Source organism: Choloepus didactylus, chromosome 17, assembly GCF_015220235.1.
Source record: "Choloepus didactylus isolate mChoDid1 chromosome 17, mChoDid1.pri, whole genome shotgun sequence".
Classification (NCBI taxonomy): domain Eukaryota; kingdom Metazoa; phylum Chordata; class Mammalia; order Pilosa; family Megalonychidae; genus Choloepus; species Choloepus didactylus.
The window spans coordinates 26,593,200-26,611,743 of NC_051323.1; the positions used below are offsets into that span (position 1 = coordinate 26,593,200).

At 40.1% G+C, this 18,544-nt stretch overlaps 1 protein-coding gene and 1 pseudogene across 1 annotated transcript in view; both read left to right on the forward strand.

Moving 5' to 3' along the window:
* The first annotated feature begins 327 nt into the window (after window positions 1–327).
* Window positions 328–1,594, forward strand: LOC119512685 (annotated as a pseudogene).
* A 10,170-nt stretch (window positions 1,595–11,764) lies between these two features.
* The window catches only part of RAB1A (RAB1A, member RAS oncogene family), a 49,987-nt gene continuing 43,207 nt past the window's right edge, over window positions 11,765–18,544 (forward strand). The window contains exon 1 of the mRNA XM_037807359.1: window positions 11,765–11,993. Coding sequence (XP_037663287.1) covers window positions 11,971–11,993 — 23 coding nt within the window. The 5' untranslated portion in view covers window positions 11,765–11,970. The remainder of the gene's footprint in view (window positions 11,994–18,544) is intronic.

Sequence of the window (18,544 nt, forward strand, 5' to 3'; positions counted from 1 at the left end):
AGTCAGGAGAGAATTCATGGAAAGAGAGGGGCAGGATTTGGAGAGGTGGAAGAAGGAGGTATAGGTCATGGCTAGATGCTGGGGAGGGTGGAAAAGTGTACATTCTTAAGACCTCCTCCATGGCAGGCACTTTCACAGGTGTGGCTTTAGTTAATCATCTCAAAAAAAGTGTAGGGCAATGATGACAATGAGGTCCCTGCCTTCAAGGGTATAAAGATTACACTTACAACAATTAGAAAACACACACTGGGTTGCTCTGCTGTGCCCTGGGCCTTGGGGGGCCTGATCTAGAAGCCCAGGGGACTGCGGGGCCGGACAAGGGATGCGATGGAGCCAGAGCCAGAGCTGTTGCTGCAGGAGGCTAGCGGGAGCTGGGCCAGAGGATGCAGGGTGTTGCAGGAGGCACAGAGGCAGATTGAAGAGAGTGCATCACAGCCAAGAGATGTCCTCAAACAGCATTTTAATGATTTAAAGGCAACTCTTGGGAAACTCCTGGGTGAGTGATTGATTGGTGACCGTTTTGCAAGAAGTAGACACCATTGAGCAGGATACCATTATGCAACCAGATGACTGCCAGAAGCTCAGAGCATGGAGTTAACATTACCAAAGACTTAGGCTGACAAGGTGAGATCATCATTCTTGGTGGCATATGAGAATAGAATGAGAAACTGTAGCATTTTACCAAAAAGGCTTCTCACATTCAGTTGGACAGCTTACCAGAAGTGCCTTTACTGGTTGGTTGATGTGCCTTGATAATTGGTTCAGTTGGATGACTCAATTCTTAACATAAAGATCACATTTTAAATCGTGGAAGAGTAGCATCTCACCCACCAGAACAGATAGAAGAACTAATAGAGAAACCTGGAGGCATCACAGTAGGATGGTATAAGGTTGGTGTAAGGTTGATGATGACTTTTCAACCCAAGATTACAGGTTCCAGTTCCATAAAAGTACGTTCAATCATTTTGAGGACATATATGTAGGCTCTGAAACTGAATTCATAGTATTGCACACAGACCCCAATGTTGACTCTCAGTTCAGAGTCTGTGCCCAAGGAGATGGCTGACAGGAGCGGAGTTCTTGGAGTGTCCCCCAGATAGGTCAATCCACACTGATACCTCATGGACAGCTGGCTTCAAGGGATAAAGTCTGAGCAGTCAAAGAAACATAGCTGAATCATCAGTGTTCTCTGTTCCAGTGCTCCTACTTATTTTTCTGGGCTGATATGAACATTCAAACTTGAAACAGCACGACAACCAGACAGAAGAGACAGTAGAGGAGTGTGTGCAGAAAACCATAACAGATATGACTCTTTGCAGTGAGATCAAGCAGTGTGCATTAGTTCCAATGGTGCAGTTTTGTAAAAGGAAAAAGAAATGACTCATCAGGTGCCTGCAGATACTTCTGAGTCCACTGTCACATTTGATGTTGAAGCTATGACTCTAGGAACCACCAATGAAGGCAGAAACTTCAAGCTTTGAGTAACTATTAGCTTGAATAATAAAGAAGTGGTTTTGTTGGTTACCTGATCAATCATGTGGTTCTCTTTGGTTGATCATTTTTCTATCCTGGATGGAAAGTGTTAATGTTTTAGATTTTTGTATGATAGGCTTTTTTTTTTTTAATGTAATTTTATTGAAATATATCACATACCATACAATCATTTGAAGTGTACAGTTCACAGTTTAATCATATAGTTGTGCATTCAACACCACAATCAATTTTTGAACATTTCCATTACTCCAAAAAATAAAAATGAAAATAAGAATAAAATAAAAGAGGACACTCAAAACCTCCTATACTCCCCTCCCCCCTCGTTTCCATTTTTTAAAAATTTTTAGATTGAAATATATTCATATACCATGCAATCATCCAAGGTGTAAAACAGTTGTTCACAGTGTCATCATATAGCTGTGCATCCATCACCACAGTCAATTTTTGAACATTACATTACTCCAAAAAATAAAAATGAGAATAAAAATAAAAGTAAAAAGAATACTCAAGAGGTTGCATACTCCCCACCTCCATATTACTCATTTACTTTTTTTTTTTTAAGTAAAAAAGAATACTGGGTGCTTTTTTTTTTTTTTTTTGCCTCTGTTTTTCTACTCATCCATCCATACACTGGATAAATGGATGACTGGCTTTTAACATTCCTGTTCTTAGCCCAGTTTAGTTGTAATTGATAAAAAAAAAAAAAAATAGTTGGATTCATCTCCCAGGCAATCAGAAATGAAAAATGTTTACCAAATTCATTTTGGAATATTTTAGCAATAAGATACTTGAATTTTATACACAAAACCATAATGCAACCTAGAACCCATGAATCTTGAAGACGATTGTATAAAAATGTAGCTTATCAGGGGTGACAATGTAATTGGGAAAGCCATATGGACCACACTCCCCTTTGTCCAGTGTATGGATGAATGAGTAGAAAAATGGGGGCAAAAAAAAAAAAAAGGCACCCAGTGTTCTTTTTTACTTTAATTGTTCTTTTTCATTTTATTTTTTTTAATTATTTTTGTGTGTGTGGTAATGAAAATGTTCAAAAATTAATTTTGGTGATGAATGCACAGCTATATAATGGTACTGTGAACAACTGAATGTACGCTTTGTATGACTGCCTGTATGTGAATGTATCTCAATAAAAGTGAATTAAAAAAAAAAGACCTTTCCAACAACAACAAAAAAAACAAAACCATAATGCAGCCAATTTTATTTTTAGCATACTGTCAATTGAAATAACACATCATAATAAAAATCAAATTGTTTGAAAATTGGTTACTAAAATAGAAAAAGTTAATATATTATTTTATTAGATCTCCATCTTTTAAGGATCCAAGGCCATGTAAAACTAGAATAAAACAACAGAAATAGATCAGACAAAAGCCAGAGTTCTGTAATATACATTTACTCATGTGCTCTCCACATGAAAATGTTGAATATTCTCTCCATGTCAGGTATTTTGTAAGCAGTGTTGACTTTAATCTTATATTCATTAATCTTTAAGTCCCCAAAGCATTATAATGTTTGCATTTTTAAAAATCCTGAGCAATTTCTACAGTAGTCAAAGTATTTTCTTTTGTTCTCCTTGCAATTCGATTCAAGATAGGCTAGTGGATTTTTACATGGTAAAACTACTTAAGGAAGGAGCATACACAACAGTGTTAGCCATTTCACAGGTATATAATATGTGCACGTGCATAACCAGCCTCAGTAATACGCATACCATTTGTAGCATATGATCTGCAGTTTAATGTCAATTTGATAAATGGTCTTTTAGTGGATCAAACAATAGCATACTTTTCCTATTTTTTGAAGGCTTAAATTTGTCTAAAATATTTATTTGACGAACTTAGCATGTAAAAATGATGGTCTTAACTTGCTGTACCAGCCTACAGATTTTTTTTTTTTTTTTTGAGACTGGAAATTATTTTATTATATATAATTTTTTTCAGATTTTTTAAATGTGAATTTTTGTGTAATTTTTACCAGTAGAAAAGTGTTTAGAAAAGCAAGTTTGATATTTTTGTAAGATAATTTATTTGGTGATTCAAATTCCCTGTTAGACAATCATGATAACGTTTTCCCCTTGCCTTTTAAGTAGTCTTTCACTTTGGTTAGTGATTGCTAAGAAGATGTGCTAGAATATAGATGCCTTGTCCATCTGTCTGAAATTAAAAAAAACTGAAAGTTAAAAAAATAAATTAGAAAACAATAGCTGTTAGGTAAGAAAATACTGGACTAAATGTAATCAAGCATGGCTCAGCTCTTCCTTGCTAGTGGATTTCCCGGTGAAATTAGGCTCTAATAACTGAGACCAAAAGCCCTCCTGATTGTGATAGGTGAGAGCTGGGTAAGATCAAGCTATTGGAGGTATGCTCTGGAATGGGTCCAGGTTCTCTAGCTGAGCCCTTTGTTACTGCAATCCCAGGGGAACCCAGGGTAGCTGAAACAGTTCTGAGACCTATTTAGGGAATTTTCAGTCTGTTTTTATTTAACACAGCTGTGACCCACTCTGCCTCCCCGCCAGGGGGTGAGGAGGTGGGGTGCTCAGCAGCATCCTGACCTCATAGGAATATTTCAAACTGGGAACAAATCCATGGGAGGCAGTCAGGGAAGTAGGCATTCAGATATAAGTTCTTTTCAGAGGATGGAGTCATGGATTTTGGTATCTATGGCAGGAATACCTTTTAGGCAATTCCTTCCTTAGCCCTTTTTCTTCCTGCTGACCATGCATGGATGGATAGGAGTTCCTTACCTGTCAGGCTTCAATGCATTGTTTTACTTTCCAGGAAGACGGACTTGGCTTTATTTTTGGTTGATGAAGAAGCAAACAGATTTTTGTAATCCTGGAGCTTACTAATATGGCAGTTCTCTCTTGGGGACCCAATCCATGAACATATGGGATTATCTATTAGATAGAAAGCACTGTGCTAAGTGCTAAGTTGGGAAGGGACACAGTTTAATAAAACATGGTTGTTACCTTCAAGTAGCTTGTAGCTTAGCTGGAAACATAAAACACATACATATAAAATTATAATTAATAGTATGCAAAGCTGTCCAATAGAACTTTCTGGGATGATGGAAAGGTTCTCTATGTTATGCCAGCAAATATGGCACCACTAGGCACACGCAGCTGTTGAGCACTTGGAATGTAGATAGTGAAACTAACCAAACTGAATTCTAAATTTAAATTTATTTAAATTTAAATAGCCATATGTGGCTCATGGCTACCAAATTAGTTCAATCTGAGGTATTACATGAGCACTAAAAATAAGACCTGGTGTAGATCTCTTATTAGATCTTAGAGACCTTATAGAAAGAAGAAGATTGCCTTCTTCAGGTTGATGTGGTCAGGGAAGTTTTCCAACAAATGGTGTGATTTGAGTTGGACCTTTAGGAATATGTAGGATTCTGACAGGAGAATAAGTAGAAGATAGTACTAATTTTTGGGAAGTCTTGCTTAAGGTGGAGAAGGGGACTCAATGGGAGGGATGTAGTATTGCAAGAGCCTGCACCGTCCATACTATCTTGTTTCAGAAGGAGTAGACCAAGGTAAAAGGGTGGTAGCTTTGTCTCTACAGTATCTTTTGCCCCTAAGGCAATAAGGGATCTTCTTTAGGTTAGAGGTTGGGGGAAGGACAAGTAGGAGTGGAGAATTAGCTTCACTTGTGCTGAAAGTACATAAATGTATGGGGTAAGGTTAGGTACGGGGAGGAGACTGGAGGAAGGAAGGGAGTGGTGGTGACTAGGATGTTCCAGAGTTCTGGAAACATTTTCCAACTTCACAATTTCCCCTGAAAGTGTTCACCACTTCTGCATACTATCCATGGATTAATGTGGTATTTTATAGTCACTGAAATAATGGGATGTTTTCTCGCACAATCATTGGACATCTTAAATCCAGTGTTCCATCTTCTATTTTTAGTGCCAGTCAGAAGGGGAACAATTTCTGGTAGTTCTAGTACTTCCAACACCCTGGTAACTCTTAACTCTGACCTCAGACCATCTGCACTGCCTCTCTTCTTCATCCTCCATTCCACTCTGATACGGAACAAAAGCAGTGGGTTCTCTGCATAACAGCCAGTCAGTGACACTGGGGTTTCAAAGAGAGAAAGAGTTTAATGCCCCCAAATCCGTCTCCCAAGTATAAGGTGTTCCAGGGTTTTTATAGATTCAAATAAGGGGGTTGGGGGAGAATATGGAGATCCAACCCTTACAATAGAAAGTACAAACAGCGTTGAGACTAGCTATAATAACCATTACAATAGAAAGTAGAAACAAGGGTGAGACTAGTTGAGTTTCAGTAACTTCAGTATTAACTTCTGCTTATTCTACACTATAGGAAGAAAAACATCTATATAATGATTCAGTAATAACTGTTAGGCAGTACTCCACCACCACCCTTAGAAATTCTGCAAGTCTGCGGTGAGCTACCACCCCCAGCCCTTAAGAATTCTGCAAGTTTGCCATAACGTTTAAAATTTTAGACTTTCCGGCTCCCAAGTCCCCGCTCTCAACCCAGCCAGTGGAAACCAGCCAGCTACCCTCCTTCCCCAAAGTAGCCACTGAGAAACTGCCAACCTAGACCTGCCAGCTCCCCGTCCCTGGACAAGACTTCCCGCCAACCATCCTATATAAGCCCTAGGGCTCCCCTCATTCAGAGCTGTCGCCATCTAAGGCTTCATCCCGCCTGTGCACCCTGCGCACAATAAAGCTCCTTTGATTGAGTTTTGGTCTCTTCTCTTCCCAATAACCATTTGTTAATTCTTAATTTCTCGGTTACGCTCCCCTGTTGTCTTCCCAGGCTGGTAGGTAAACCGGACATCTCTGGGTCATTGTTAGCGCTTCCCTCCTCCTCCTCCCCCACACCTTCGGGTTCCACTTGCTCCTCGCTGGAATCTCCCTTTCTTTCCTTTCTTGATACAATTGCCCTCTTTCCTAAATGAATATAATTACCTTTTAACTAATCTCCCTACTTCCAGCCCTCACATAGCTCCAGAATGCTCTTTCTAAAACAATGAGCTGATCACCTCACTTTTCTTCTGGAAACTTTTCTTAGCTCTCCCACTACTTATTGAATCAAATCTAAACTCCTTAGCGAGGCATTTGGGACTCCCATGATTTCACCTCAACCTAAATGTCCCCCACCTTATCTCCCACGGAACCTGTGATCACTATTCCTTTAACAGGTATATTTTCACATTTCCATGGTTTTACTTACACTCTCGTCACTCTGGGATAAATGGCCCCTATTACCCCATTTCTGCCAATGATCAAAATTTTATTCTTTTTCAAGGTCTAATTCAAATACCGCCTCCTTCATGAAGTGTCCCCAATTTTTGGAGTTGGAACTGTTTCCCTCCTCTGCATATCTACCGCTGTGGGAGCCCTGGCCAGGGCCTTCCCCAGGTGCCTTGAAGACTGCACACAGCAGCTTGTTTGACCTAGGACAGTTAAGGTTCGACCTACTCTCCTTGTAAAATCAGGCCTCAGGGGCGCTAAATGTAATGTATAGCTTGCCCCTCTCCTGAAACTACCTCTTCCCTGAAACTCCCTGTGATACTATTATCTACAAGATAATCTATAATCCTCCCCTCTTCCCTGTTGACAATAATCAATCCCTCCCTATATGTCACAAGACCCCTGCTCCTCTCATACCCATTTGAATGTCTTTGTCCTAACAATTATAAACCACTCCCTGGCACCCCCTGCTTTTGCAGAGTATCTTCATGCTGAGCTCTGAACCCACCCCCATTCCCAGCAGCTGACTTCCCACCCTGTAGGTAAGCCCCCAAAATAAAAGCTCACATCTTAGAACATGTCTGGTGCTTTCTTTAGTCCTTCAGCTGCAAAAGCCCTCTTGGGCCATGACAACCGCATAACATTTTTTGAATGTCAGGTTCAACACTGAGGTATTATTATTGTTATTATTATTTTTGAGGTACTATTATATGCAGCTAAATTCACCCTTTTTAGGTGTATGATTCTACGAGTTTTGCATATACAGTTGAACAACTAACCATTGTCAAAATCAAGATATAGAATATTTCCATGAAACCAGAAAGTTGCCTGTGTCCCTTTGTAAACAATTCCCTCCTCCATTTCTAGTTTTTGGCAATTACTGAACTGATTCTGTCCCTATTCACATCATATCTTTTTTTTTTTTTTTTTTTAAATTCAGTTTTATTGAAATACATTCACACACCGTACAATCATCCATGATATACAATCCACTGTCCACAGTATGATAACATAGTTATGCGTTCATCACCACAGTCTATCTCTGAACATTTTCCTTACATCAGAAAGAACCAGAACAAGAATAAAAAATAAAAGTGAAAAAAGAACACCCAAATCATCCCCCCATCCCACCCCATTTGTCCTTTAGTTTTTATCCCCATTTTTCTACTCATCCATACACTAGATAAAGGGGGTGTGATCCACAAGGTCTTCACAATCACACTGTCACCCCTTGTAATCTACATTATTATATAATTGTCTTCAGGAGTCCAGACTGCTGGGTTGGAGTTTGGTAGTTTCAGGTATTTACTTCTAGCTATTTCAATACATTAAAGCCTAAGAGGTGTTATCTATACAGTGCACAAGAATGTCCACCAGAGTGACCTCTCGACTCCATTTGGAATCTCTCAGCCACTGAAACCATTTCGTCTCATTTTGCATCCCCCTTTTGGTCAAGAAGATACTCTCAGTCCCACGATGCCGGGTCCACATTCATCCCCGGGAGTCATACTCTGCGTTGCCAGGGAGATTTACAACCCTGGGAATTGGGTCCCACGTAGGGGGGAGGGTAGCGAGTTCACCTGTCGAGATGGCTCAGTTAGAGAGAGAGAGGGCCACATCTGAGCAACAAAGAGGTACTCGGGGAGACTCTTAGGCACCATTACATACAACTTTAGACTTTCCTTTGTGGTAATGAGCTTCATAAGGGCAAGTCCCATGATTGAGGGCTCAACACATCAAACTGCCAGTCCCAATGTTTGTGACAACATACACTAGGGGATCAGCATCTTAAAGTTTAGAGATATCACATCATATCTTTTTAATCTATTTTTGTGTTTTCCCCTCTAGGCTTTGTTTGGCTTGTGTACACATCTCTCTACCCCTAGATTGTAAACTCCTTGAAGACAGAGGGCTGTAATCATTCATCTCTGATTCTTCATCATTCCAAGTACATGTTCCAAACACATTTATTTCGTGTCAGGTAATAAATATTTGATGAAAGAAAGAGAAAAAAAGAAAGAGAAGAAAAGGAAAAGGAAGGAAAGAAGAAAGAAAGGGAGAGGAAGAGAGCAAGAAAACAGCCCTAGGAGAGTTCTTTTAGACAATAGAGCAGCCAACAGGGCTCAATGCTAGTTTAATGAATTACTCTGAGTTTTCATCTGAATGATAAAAGAAGCTCTCCTAAACACATAAGCATGAAATGTATTAACAGCAAAGCTTTTTTTTTTTTTTTAATCTTCATTTTATTGAGATATATTCACATACCACGCAGTCATACAAAACAAATCGTACTTTCAATTGTTTACAGTACCATTACATAGTGGTACATTCATCACCCAAATCAATCCCTGACACCTTCATTAGCACACACACAAAAATAGCAAGAATAATAATTAGAGTGAAAAAGAGCAATTGAAGTAAAAAAGAACACTGGGTACCTTTGTCTGTTTCCTTCCCCTATTTTTCTACTCATGCATCCATAAACTAGACAAAGTGGAGTGTGGTCCTTATGGCTTTCCCAATCCCATTGTCACCCCTCATAAGCTACATTTTTATACAACTGTCTTCGAGATTCATGGGTTCTGCGTTGTAGTTTGATAGTTTCAGGTATCCACCACCAGCCACCCCAATTCTTTGGAACCTAAAAAGGGTTGTCTAAAGTGTGCGTAAGAGTGCCCACCAGAGTGACCTCTCGGCTCCTTTTGGAATCTCTCTGCCACTGAAGCTTATTTCATTTCCTTTCACATCCCCCTTTTGGTCAAGAAGATGTTCTCCGTCCCACGATGCCGGGTCTACATTCCTCCCCGGGAGTCATATTCCACGTTGCCAGGGAGATTCACTCCCCTGGGTGTCTGATCCCACGTAGGGGGGAGGGCAGTGATTTCATCTTTCAAGTTGGCTTAGCCAGAGAGAGAGGGCCACATCTGAGCAACAAAGAGGCATTCGGGAGGAGGCTCTTAGGCACAACCATAGGGAGGCCTAGCCTCTCCTTAACAGCAAAGCTTTTAAGCATAAGAATTTAGACACTTTAAGATTGGGAAGGAAATAACATAAAATGACCTGCAAGTTGCAGTGGGGGATAGGAAACACCCATCTATCACTCACAGGCTGCCTCTGATCTTGAGCATTAGACCATCACAACAAAGATAAGAGGCTTTTGTCCTTGGTATACAGCAGGCACACCTAAAACTTTCAGGGAAGTTAAGGAAAGGAGAAAGGTAATTAACATTCACTGAGTGTTCCCAAAGTCATTGAGCTATATGCTTTATATTCTGTATTTATTTACCCTCTTAGGTTAAAGCTATTCAGAGGTAATTCTTTTTGGAAAAGAAAATAGGGCAATTAAAGGAAGTTTGGGGGTATACCTTCAAAGAGAGAGACAGATTAGGAATTGTATTTTTGTCTCAGGCTGCATCCTTAAGTGATTTTCTGATTTTTTTATTCTATGAAATCTCCACAAATAGGAAGGATCATGGGCTGTTAAAAGTCCAGGGTAATGAACATGTTTTGGTATCTATCACTGACCCTGATAGGGTTCTTTTCCTGGGGAGGGGGTGTCTATGTTAATTTTAGAAGTCAACATTTTGTGAAGGAACTCTTGTGTACTGGTTGATGAGGTTGCCAACTAAGATGCATGGTGGAATTTGGAGTAAAAGGGTGTAGTTAGTAAATGGGTAGACATTAGAATTACCTTCTTTCCACATATTTAAAGTGATTTTGCAATCAGCCTCGGGAGATATTTCTCTCCATTCTTAGACCTAGTTGGAAGATAAACTTTGGACAACGTATTATACTATGCCCTTTGTAATTAAAGAACCCAAGATAATGCGTTAAAGTTTAGTGGAGATTTAAATTCCTGAGCTGATTAAAGAAAGCTGACCATAAAATTGTAAAAAATGTGTTAATATTACTCCTGGAGTTTCTAGGCATTATATAGTGACGAATTGCATGTTTCTAACACATTACTTTCCAATCTTGCAGAACGGCTCAGGGGTAAGTAACGACTAAAATTAAGAGTGGGGCCAGAGCAGTTAAGATCTTGTATTTTAGACTAAGGACTCTGGGCTGGGCCCCGTCCAAGCAATGAGGAGCCAGAGAAGGTTGTGGTATCTTGAAAGAAGTGCTGTTTCAGGAATATAAATCTGGCTGTGTGGGCAGGACGGACCGGGGAAGAGAGGAGTTAGGAGGCAGACAGTTCACTTGGAGGCTAGGGCTCAAGGCTGAGATGGTAAGAGCTGGAACAGGAATGGAAAGAAGTCAAGAAGTAAATTGGTAGTGCGTGCGGCCAACACTGGAGGAAGACCGGACCCAGGTGAGGTTGGGTGAGTGAGAAGAGAAGTGAAAGAACGGCTTCATGTTTTCCAGAGATCTGGTCCTCGGCAGAGGCCCCTTTACTTCCCTTCTGCCCTCAGGGCGGAGAAGCTCAAGTCTCACGCTGGTCAGGCCAGCAAAAGCCGCTCGGGAATCGGGATCTGCCAGGCGGGTGCTCCAGCCCGGCGTCCCTCCCCGCCTGTGCAGTCAGGCTGTCCCCCCGGGTTCTGACCCCTCCCTCCTTCTCTCTCGAGCGCTTGGTGTCCCCCCACCCCCATTCTCCATCGCCGGCCCGCACCGCTCTCTGCCCCTCTCCTCCCTCTCCCCTCCTCCTCACCGTGGGGCGCTGACTCGCCCGGCTGCCACGTCTCACTGATGACATCACCAGGGCCCCTCGTCCTTAGCCAATCCGCTAGGGGGAGTCCGAGCGAAGTCCTAGCCAGCGAGTCACCGTGGAGGGGGACAGGGAGGGGCGAAAGGGTGGAGAGGGAGACAGTGGGGAATGGGGCGGGAGACAACCCCTCAAGTACGCATGCACCAAGTTCGCAGGGCTTGGTGGGAAACGGAGTCCTGATGGCCGCGCTGCACAGTCGGCCCTCAGCGCCTACAGTCGCGGCTCGGGACTCTCTTTCCCGGCATGCCTGGCGGTGCGGCCGCCCTCTGGGCTGTATAAAGGCTCCTCCGTGGAAGGCTTTCCTATTTCCTGGTTCGCCGGCGGCCATTTTGGGTGGAAGCGATTGCTGAGTGGCGGCGTCTGCTGATTGTGTTCTAAGGGGACGGAGTCGGGGAAGACGTTTGCTCTCCCGGAACAGCCTATTTCAGTCCTTTCCTTCGATAACCCGTGGCGCGGAGAGTCAGGGCGGCGGCTGCGGCAGCAAGGGCGGCGGTGGCGGCGGCAGCAGCTGCAGTGACATGTCCAGCATGAATCCCGAATAGTGAGTTCAGGAGAGCACCGGTTGGCTGGGTCCTTGGGCCAGCTTGGGGAAGCTCAGAGGGGGCGAGGAGGGCTGGAAAGGGTGTGGAGGCATACGCCAGGGTGAGGTGAGGGTGATGGGCCGGGAGAGGTCTGCGGCCAGGAGTCCGGCTCCATTGTTTGACGACTAAGGGTCGGCCGGGGGGAGGGGGCGGGCCGGAGGGGTGAGCCTCTGGGGCGAGCCGCCGGGGCCTGGGTAGGCTCAAGATGCAGAACCGGAGTGCGGGGCCGGTGCAGAGGAAGGAAACCCGTGAGTTTTGAGGGCGGCTAGGGCGTTTGTAATTCGGGAGGTAGGGGAGTGGAAAGGGGCAGCTTTTCTTGGAAGCAGTGACTTTTTTAAGGAGGACTTGTTTTTAAGGGGAGGGGGTAGGGTGGGAGAGCTCTCTTAGAGGTCACTGTCAAGACCCAGCGCCCGCACTCTGCGGAGCTGTCAGTATCGCCAGGGTGGAAACCAGCTTTACTTGTAAATCCTGAGCTTGTTGGCGCTCTCTTCTTCCACCCTCCCCGCCAGGTTGCAGGTAATATGGATGTTTCTCAGGACTGCGTGGGATTGAGGAAAATGAGTAGATGGGGAGAAGTGGGTTAAAATTTGAATTCTGTTTCCTGGAAGAAGAGTTCAAGAACTCGCCGGGCCCATCGGCTTCCTAAAAAACCTGGGCATTTGTGAGATGATTTTTAGAGGACACTTAAGTCATTTTGTCTTCTATAGGTCAAAATACACACACACACACACACACACACACACACACGTAAACCACACACACACACACACACACGTAAACCACACACACACACACACACACACACACACACGTAAACCAAAAAGGAACCAAGATATGTTTTCCTGAAGTTACCAATTTAAAGGAAGCCTTTGCTGTCAAGTTGAAAGAGGAACGAATGGTACCTATAATAGATCTGTGGGTTTTGTATTACCTACTTGAATGCTGTAGATAGGGAATGAGGTTCCATGACGTGTCATGAAAAGTTAATGCATTTCTTTTTCTTGCTTACTCAAAAAGTCACCACAGCAGATGTGACACACCTGACACCTTTCCTGGGAACTGGTGTTCAGTTTCCTTGGGAAGACTTTCTTGAGCTCTCCTCAATGGCCCTTTAAAAAAATTCTGGGTGTGTGTGTGTGTGTGTGTGTAAATGAATAATTGGAGAAGATTTAATTGGTATTCCTCTCCAGTATCAAAAGTTTTTAGGGAGAAGAGAAATTTATTTGTCCAAAAAGTTGAGTCTGTCTGCTGCTTTGGTCAATTCCTGCAAAACATTTCCCCCTAAAACATCCACCCATCAGTTTAGCTGTCATGTGTGTGTCACATGGCTCTTGCAAAATGCATTCTGACTTCAGGTTTTGTAATACTGTGGTTTGTTACTGAAACCACCCCTTTTGTACTAAAAAGCATAGTATTTTATTAGAGTTTTAATACTTTTAAGAAGTTGCGGATAGTGTTCTTAGAGCAATGTTTGCTATGTTGGCAGTTTTTTCTTTATTTCTTTATCAAGTGCTCCAAGGACAAAGTCGGTTTTGCATAGTTGGACAAAGTTGGTTTTGCCTAGTCGTACAGAGTTGAACTTGAGGTTCCTAATCCTGGCAACAGTAGAGAACTTGGCTTTCCCACCTCATGGATGTTTGAAAACCTCTGCTGTTCAGAGTTTCTTATGTTTGCTAAATATATTTAGTGCTGTGAAAAGATCTTCTTGAACATTAGTTGAACAGAACCTTGACAAGCTGTTTAACCTCTTAATCGGTTTCTTTTGGTAAAATAGGATAATAGGAATTATTCCAATTTGGATAGTTGTGAGGTTCAATGTATGTAAAAGAATTTGAAAAACTGTAAGAACACCCTTTAGGTGGTGTACATCATTATCATTCTAGTAGTGTTTGGATTTAGGAATATAATCTTTTCCATCAAGTAGCTTATAATGGAATGTAGCAAATAGATTGCATATTTATGTCAAATATCAGTAGATATTACAAGCTCCAGATGTGTGGCATGGATTGGATTAAAAATATTTCAGAGGAGGGTGGAGGGAGGGTCATGGTTGGCTGATTTGGTTGAGGAAGACTGTAGAAAGGGACCTGTAAGGAAATTAGAAGCAGTTAGATTAGGTGAAAGCAGAAATGAGTGTGGAGAATTTTTCAAGGGGGAGAAGGAAGAATAGCTAATAAATGACAAGGAAAATATTTCTTAAATAAATATTGTCAAACCATCCTTTCTTTTGAGGACGCTAGATTAATGAACTCAACAGAATCAAACCAAAAATAAATCCTATTTCTACTTTTTCTCGTATGAAGTTTGTTGCCATAGTAAAAGTAATTAGAGAAAATTTGGAAAATAGAGAAAAGGAAAGAAATTATTAAAAGTTTTATCATCAAAATGCAAGTCCATTCTTTAATACCTTGTTATAAACTTTAAAATCTTAGGCTTTCTCTTAAACTTTTAATGAGTGAATATCCTTCTTGATTCCAAAATGTTGTCTTAATAGCTAACTGTATGCCAGGTACTACCAGAGTGAAAGAACAGTATTGTTAGCTAATGTTTAGAAGTACAGCCCAAGTGTTCCTTAATCTGTTTTGGTTTATCATCTATTAATTTATCTTCTTTTAGAAACTTGTAAAATCTGCTCCGTGGGTGAAGCTGAATTTGGTAAAGAAGATGGGCTTTTGACAAAAAAAAAAGTTTTTTTTTTTTCTTTTTCTTCAGAAAAAAGAGGGTTTTAGATTTTTGTTGGCATAAGATTGCCTGTTGGTAGCTTTATTAACTGAATGCTTTTACTTTATGATCTTTAAGTTGTAAGCTTTTGGGGGTGAGGAGAAGAAATGTATCAGTGATTACCTTTTAAGCTGCACCTTTGACTGCTTTCCATATTATTTGGTGATTTGGGAATGATGACAACCCAGGCTATCTTGACAATCGAAAAAAGGGTATTGACTGACTCATTTGAATTTTGACTACAAATAAAAACGAAAAGCAATGGGGAGTGTCATTTGAATGGTAGAAAAATCAAAGGGAAAGGATAAGAGCTTAATTTTTTTTTTCTGGAGATCTGAAGATTTTGATTTTCTGAGGGAGGTGGTGAAAGCACGCATTTGTTAAGAAATACTTAACATTATTCTTACACCAGAAACATTTTTCTTAGTCTACTAGCTTCTCAGCCCGTTATAGTATTTTTATTTTTTTTTTTAATTTCAAAAAAATCATTGTGGCTTCTTCATCTTTGAGGAATGTGTTAAGAATAAAGCCTGTGTACTTATCATGAATGTATCAGTTAACTACAGTAGGAAGAACTACTTGAATGAACTACGTAGTTCTTTAATGAAGACAAATTTTTAAATAATTTCCTTGCTTATGGCTTTTTTTTTCTTTAAAAGTACCATGACTCCAGAGTTTCAAGATTTAATCATTAAAATTTTGCTCTCCTCTTAGGTAGACTTAATCTATCTTTTAACTTAAACATTTGGAAATTAAAGTAGGATAACCTGGTGTGTTAACCATCTGATAAAATATAATTTCATTAATAAGTACAGTATATTACACCTGACTTTCATATAATTTTTATTAGAAAAGAAGCAGAAACCAATTGAAAGTTAAGTTGCCTTTTGTTAGTTGTCTTGATGTCTTTTTGGTGATGGTGGTGGTAATTCAAAAAAATTCAGAAAATTTCAAAGAAGAAAAATAACCAGTATTCTCACTATCTAGAATGTGACTTTTAATGTCTCTAGGGAATCAATGTCTGTACATCTTTGGATAATTTATGTTTCTAGGAGTGGTATAAAATCCCCACAAAAAGTCTCTTAACCGTGTTGTGTGAATGGGATGATATAAAGATAAGAACTGTGATTTTGCGTTTTAAAATTTCACTTTTTCATCATAACTAAATTAAAATGAGGGATGTTGACAGTTTCTTACCTATTCCAGCAAATTTTTAAAAAGTTATTTATTTATTTTGGTATAATGTCTTAAGGAAGGGCTTCAAAATCAAATGTTCTCTTGCCAGCTTGTAGTTGGCTTTTAAAGAGAAGTTTGCTGAGTAATTTTATTTTTTTGGATATTAAATCTTTATTCTGGAAGCAGTTTTTGTAATTTACCTTGGCACTAACATCTTATTTTCTTTACAGCCTATTAGCAGTCCTTTGATTGTGTTGTCTCCTTGGTAGCTTTTGACTGTACATATATATAGTGGTTTTACTTTTAGTAAAGAGTAGTTTCCTTTTGCAATGTTATCTACTCTTCTTGTCTCTCCTAACATAATAAGATGTTTAGGATTAAGTGACATGCTTTTTAAGGTTTTGAGGTTTTTAAAGATTTGCTAAATAACTGGCCTTGAGTGTTTTAAGATGAAAAACTGAAAGTGGGTGTAGGGGTGCCAGTGCATGAGATATATTAGATGTGTGGTTTATCAGCTTTTTACCACTCTTTGTCAAAAGTACATTTTGGAGTTTTAGTAAGAGATTTAGGCAAAATGCCCAGGTTTTTTTTCCTTCCAAGGAGAGGGAAGCAGTCAGGCTATTCCACTGTTTTCCTGTAAAAGGGCTGAGATTGCTGCTCTGATGTCTGGAATAGAACCTAGGTAAGAAAAACTAGATCTTGGTTTTTCTTTGGAACCACCCTGTGAGTGTTTTGAGTTTATAAAAGGGTAATGGTGGCATGGTATTTGGGGGGAAAAAAAACAATTCGGAGGAGCCTGAGAAAAAGCATTTTTGGATTGACTTAATAAACTTGAAGAAATAGGTAAGAAGGGGGAAGTAGGGAATGAAGTTTTCCTTGGAACTTCTGTGACTGATTGTCTCAGTTGGCCAGAACACCTTGCCTTATTCAGTCCCAAATTGTATTAGATTCTGGTGAGTGCTCTGTTCCATTCTTGTAGCATCCTAGTTCTGACAAGTAGTGTTGCATGTACATGCTTTTCCTCACAAGGGGGTCCACTCTTAATCTGTGCACCAGCCACTTGGCTAGGATCTTTACATAGGGTATTTTAAAGCAGGCTGCTTGTATAACAATAGTAATTAAACAGAAATGTTCTTTGTCCTTTTCACTCTGCTTATGTAGAATATTTTCCATTAACTTGAATTAGGACAGTTATTCTTAACCCACTTAGGGTCATGTATCCCTGGGAACATTTGATGAAACCTATGGACCTGCTCCTTATGTGCATACAATAATATTTTTCATAAAGTTGCACATGGTTGATACCCCCGGAGTCTGTGAAACTAAAGTTAAGAGTACTTGAGTGAGGTGACTGAAAACAGAAAAGAGAATGTTTACTACCACTCTTTCAAAACTTGGAAACCTGAGGTTGACATAATTTAACTGGCATTCTGCACTAATTTGAGTTTTAAAATGTGGGATTTGTTTGGGCATGCTTTTATTTTGATGACCTAGTCAGTGCTTTTCTTTCTTTTTTTTTTTTGTAGCTTACCTTTCTATGTCTCGTTAAGTTACTAAGGTATGAAACATTTCCAGATTCTTGAAACAGAGGCACTTTAAATTCACCAAACAGCATTCACGTGAAGAATAATAGAAAATCTCTGTAGTAACTTGACTACCTTAAAATTCACATGGACGTTAGGATAAATGACAAGCCTACTGTAATATAGTCACACTTAAATGTGAATAAGGTGGGACTTACAAAACTAGTTGAACAACTAAATTTATAAAAAGAACACTTTAAGCAACATTATGAAATATATAGTGTGGAAAATTATATGATACTTTATTTGTCGACTGGTGGCTAGCACCTGTCCTCATGAAAAATGGTTGGGTTCATCACTTACTAAAGCTAATGAGGCCTGAATTCCAAAGTAGGTTGTTTTTTCATCTTGTTCTTTTGAGCTGAGCTGATTCTCTACTAACACAAGTGTTCTAAATTAACTTAAGCAGTGACTCACATTTTGCTTTATTCTTGGTCAGATCCTATGTGCTAATTTGTAGATGGTTTGATTCATTCCCGATAGGTTTTGTATATAGGACTTAACACATATTTACTGACATTTTAATTTATCTGGGTATGTAAAATATAGCATTAAGGGAATGTGATATAATGAAAAGAACATAGCATTTGGAGTCAGAAAACCTAGTTCAAGTTCAGATTGCCACTACCTCGTCCAAGTTATTTATGCCCTTTGAGCTTATTTAATCTATAAAATGTGATTCATACCACCCAAGTTGTGAGTCTCAAGATTAAACTGTACAGTGCTATGCAGATGTTAATTGACCTGAGTATTGTAAGGGATGTTAGAATATGTGTAAATGGCAAGTGGTTTCAATTTTAGAGGTTTTCTCACACATTTAATCATCACACATTTATCTCTTCTTTCTCTAACTTAAAATTTTTTTCAATACAGATTTTTTGTTTTTGATACTCCAGTGGCTGTTGGTTGTGGTACTAATGTAAGCCAGGCAACTTTTCTTGGGACAAGGTTATAAAATATATAACCTGTATTTATAAAACATGGACTCTGCTCCCAGGTACTTACCAATTGGTTAAGAAGATGACTCATGA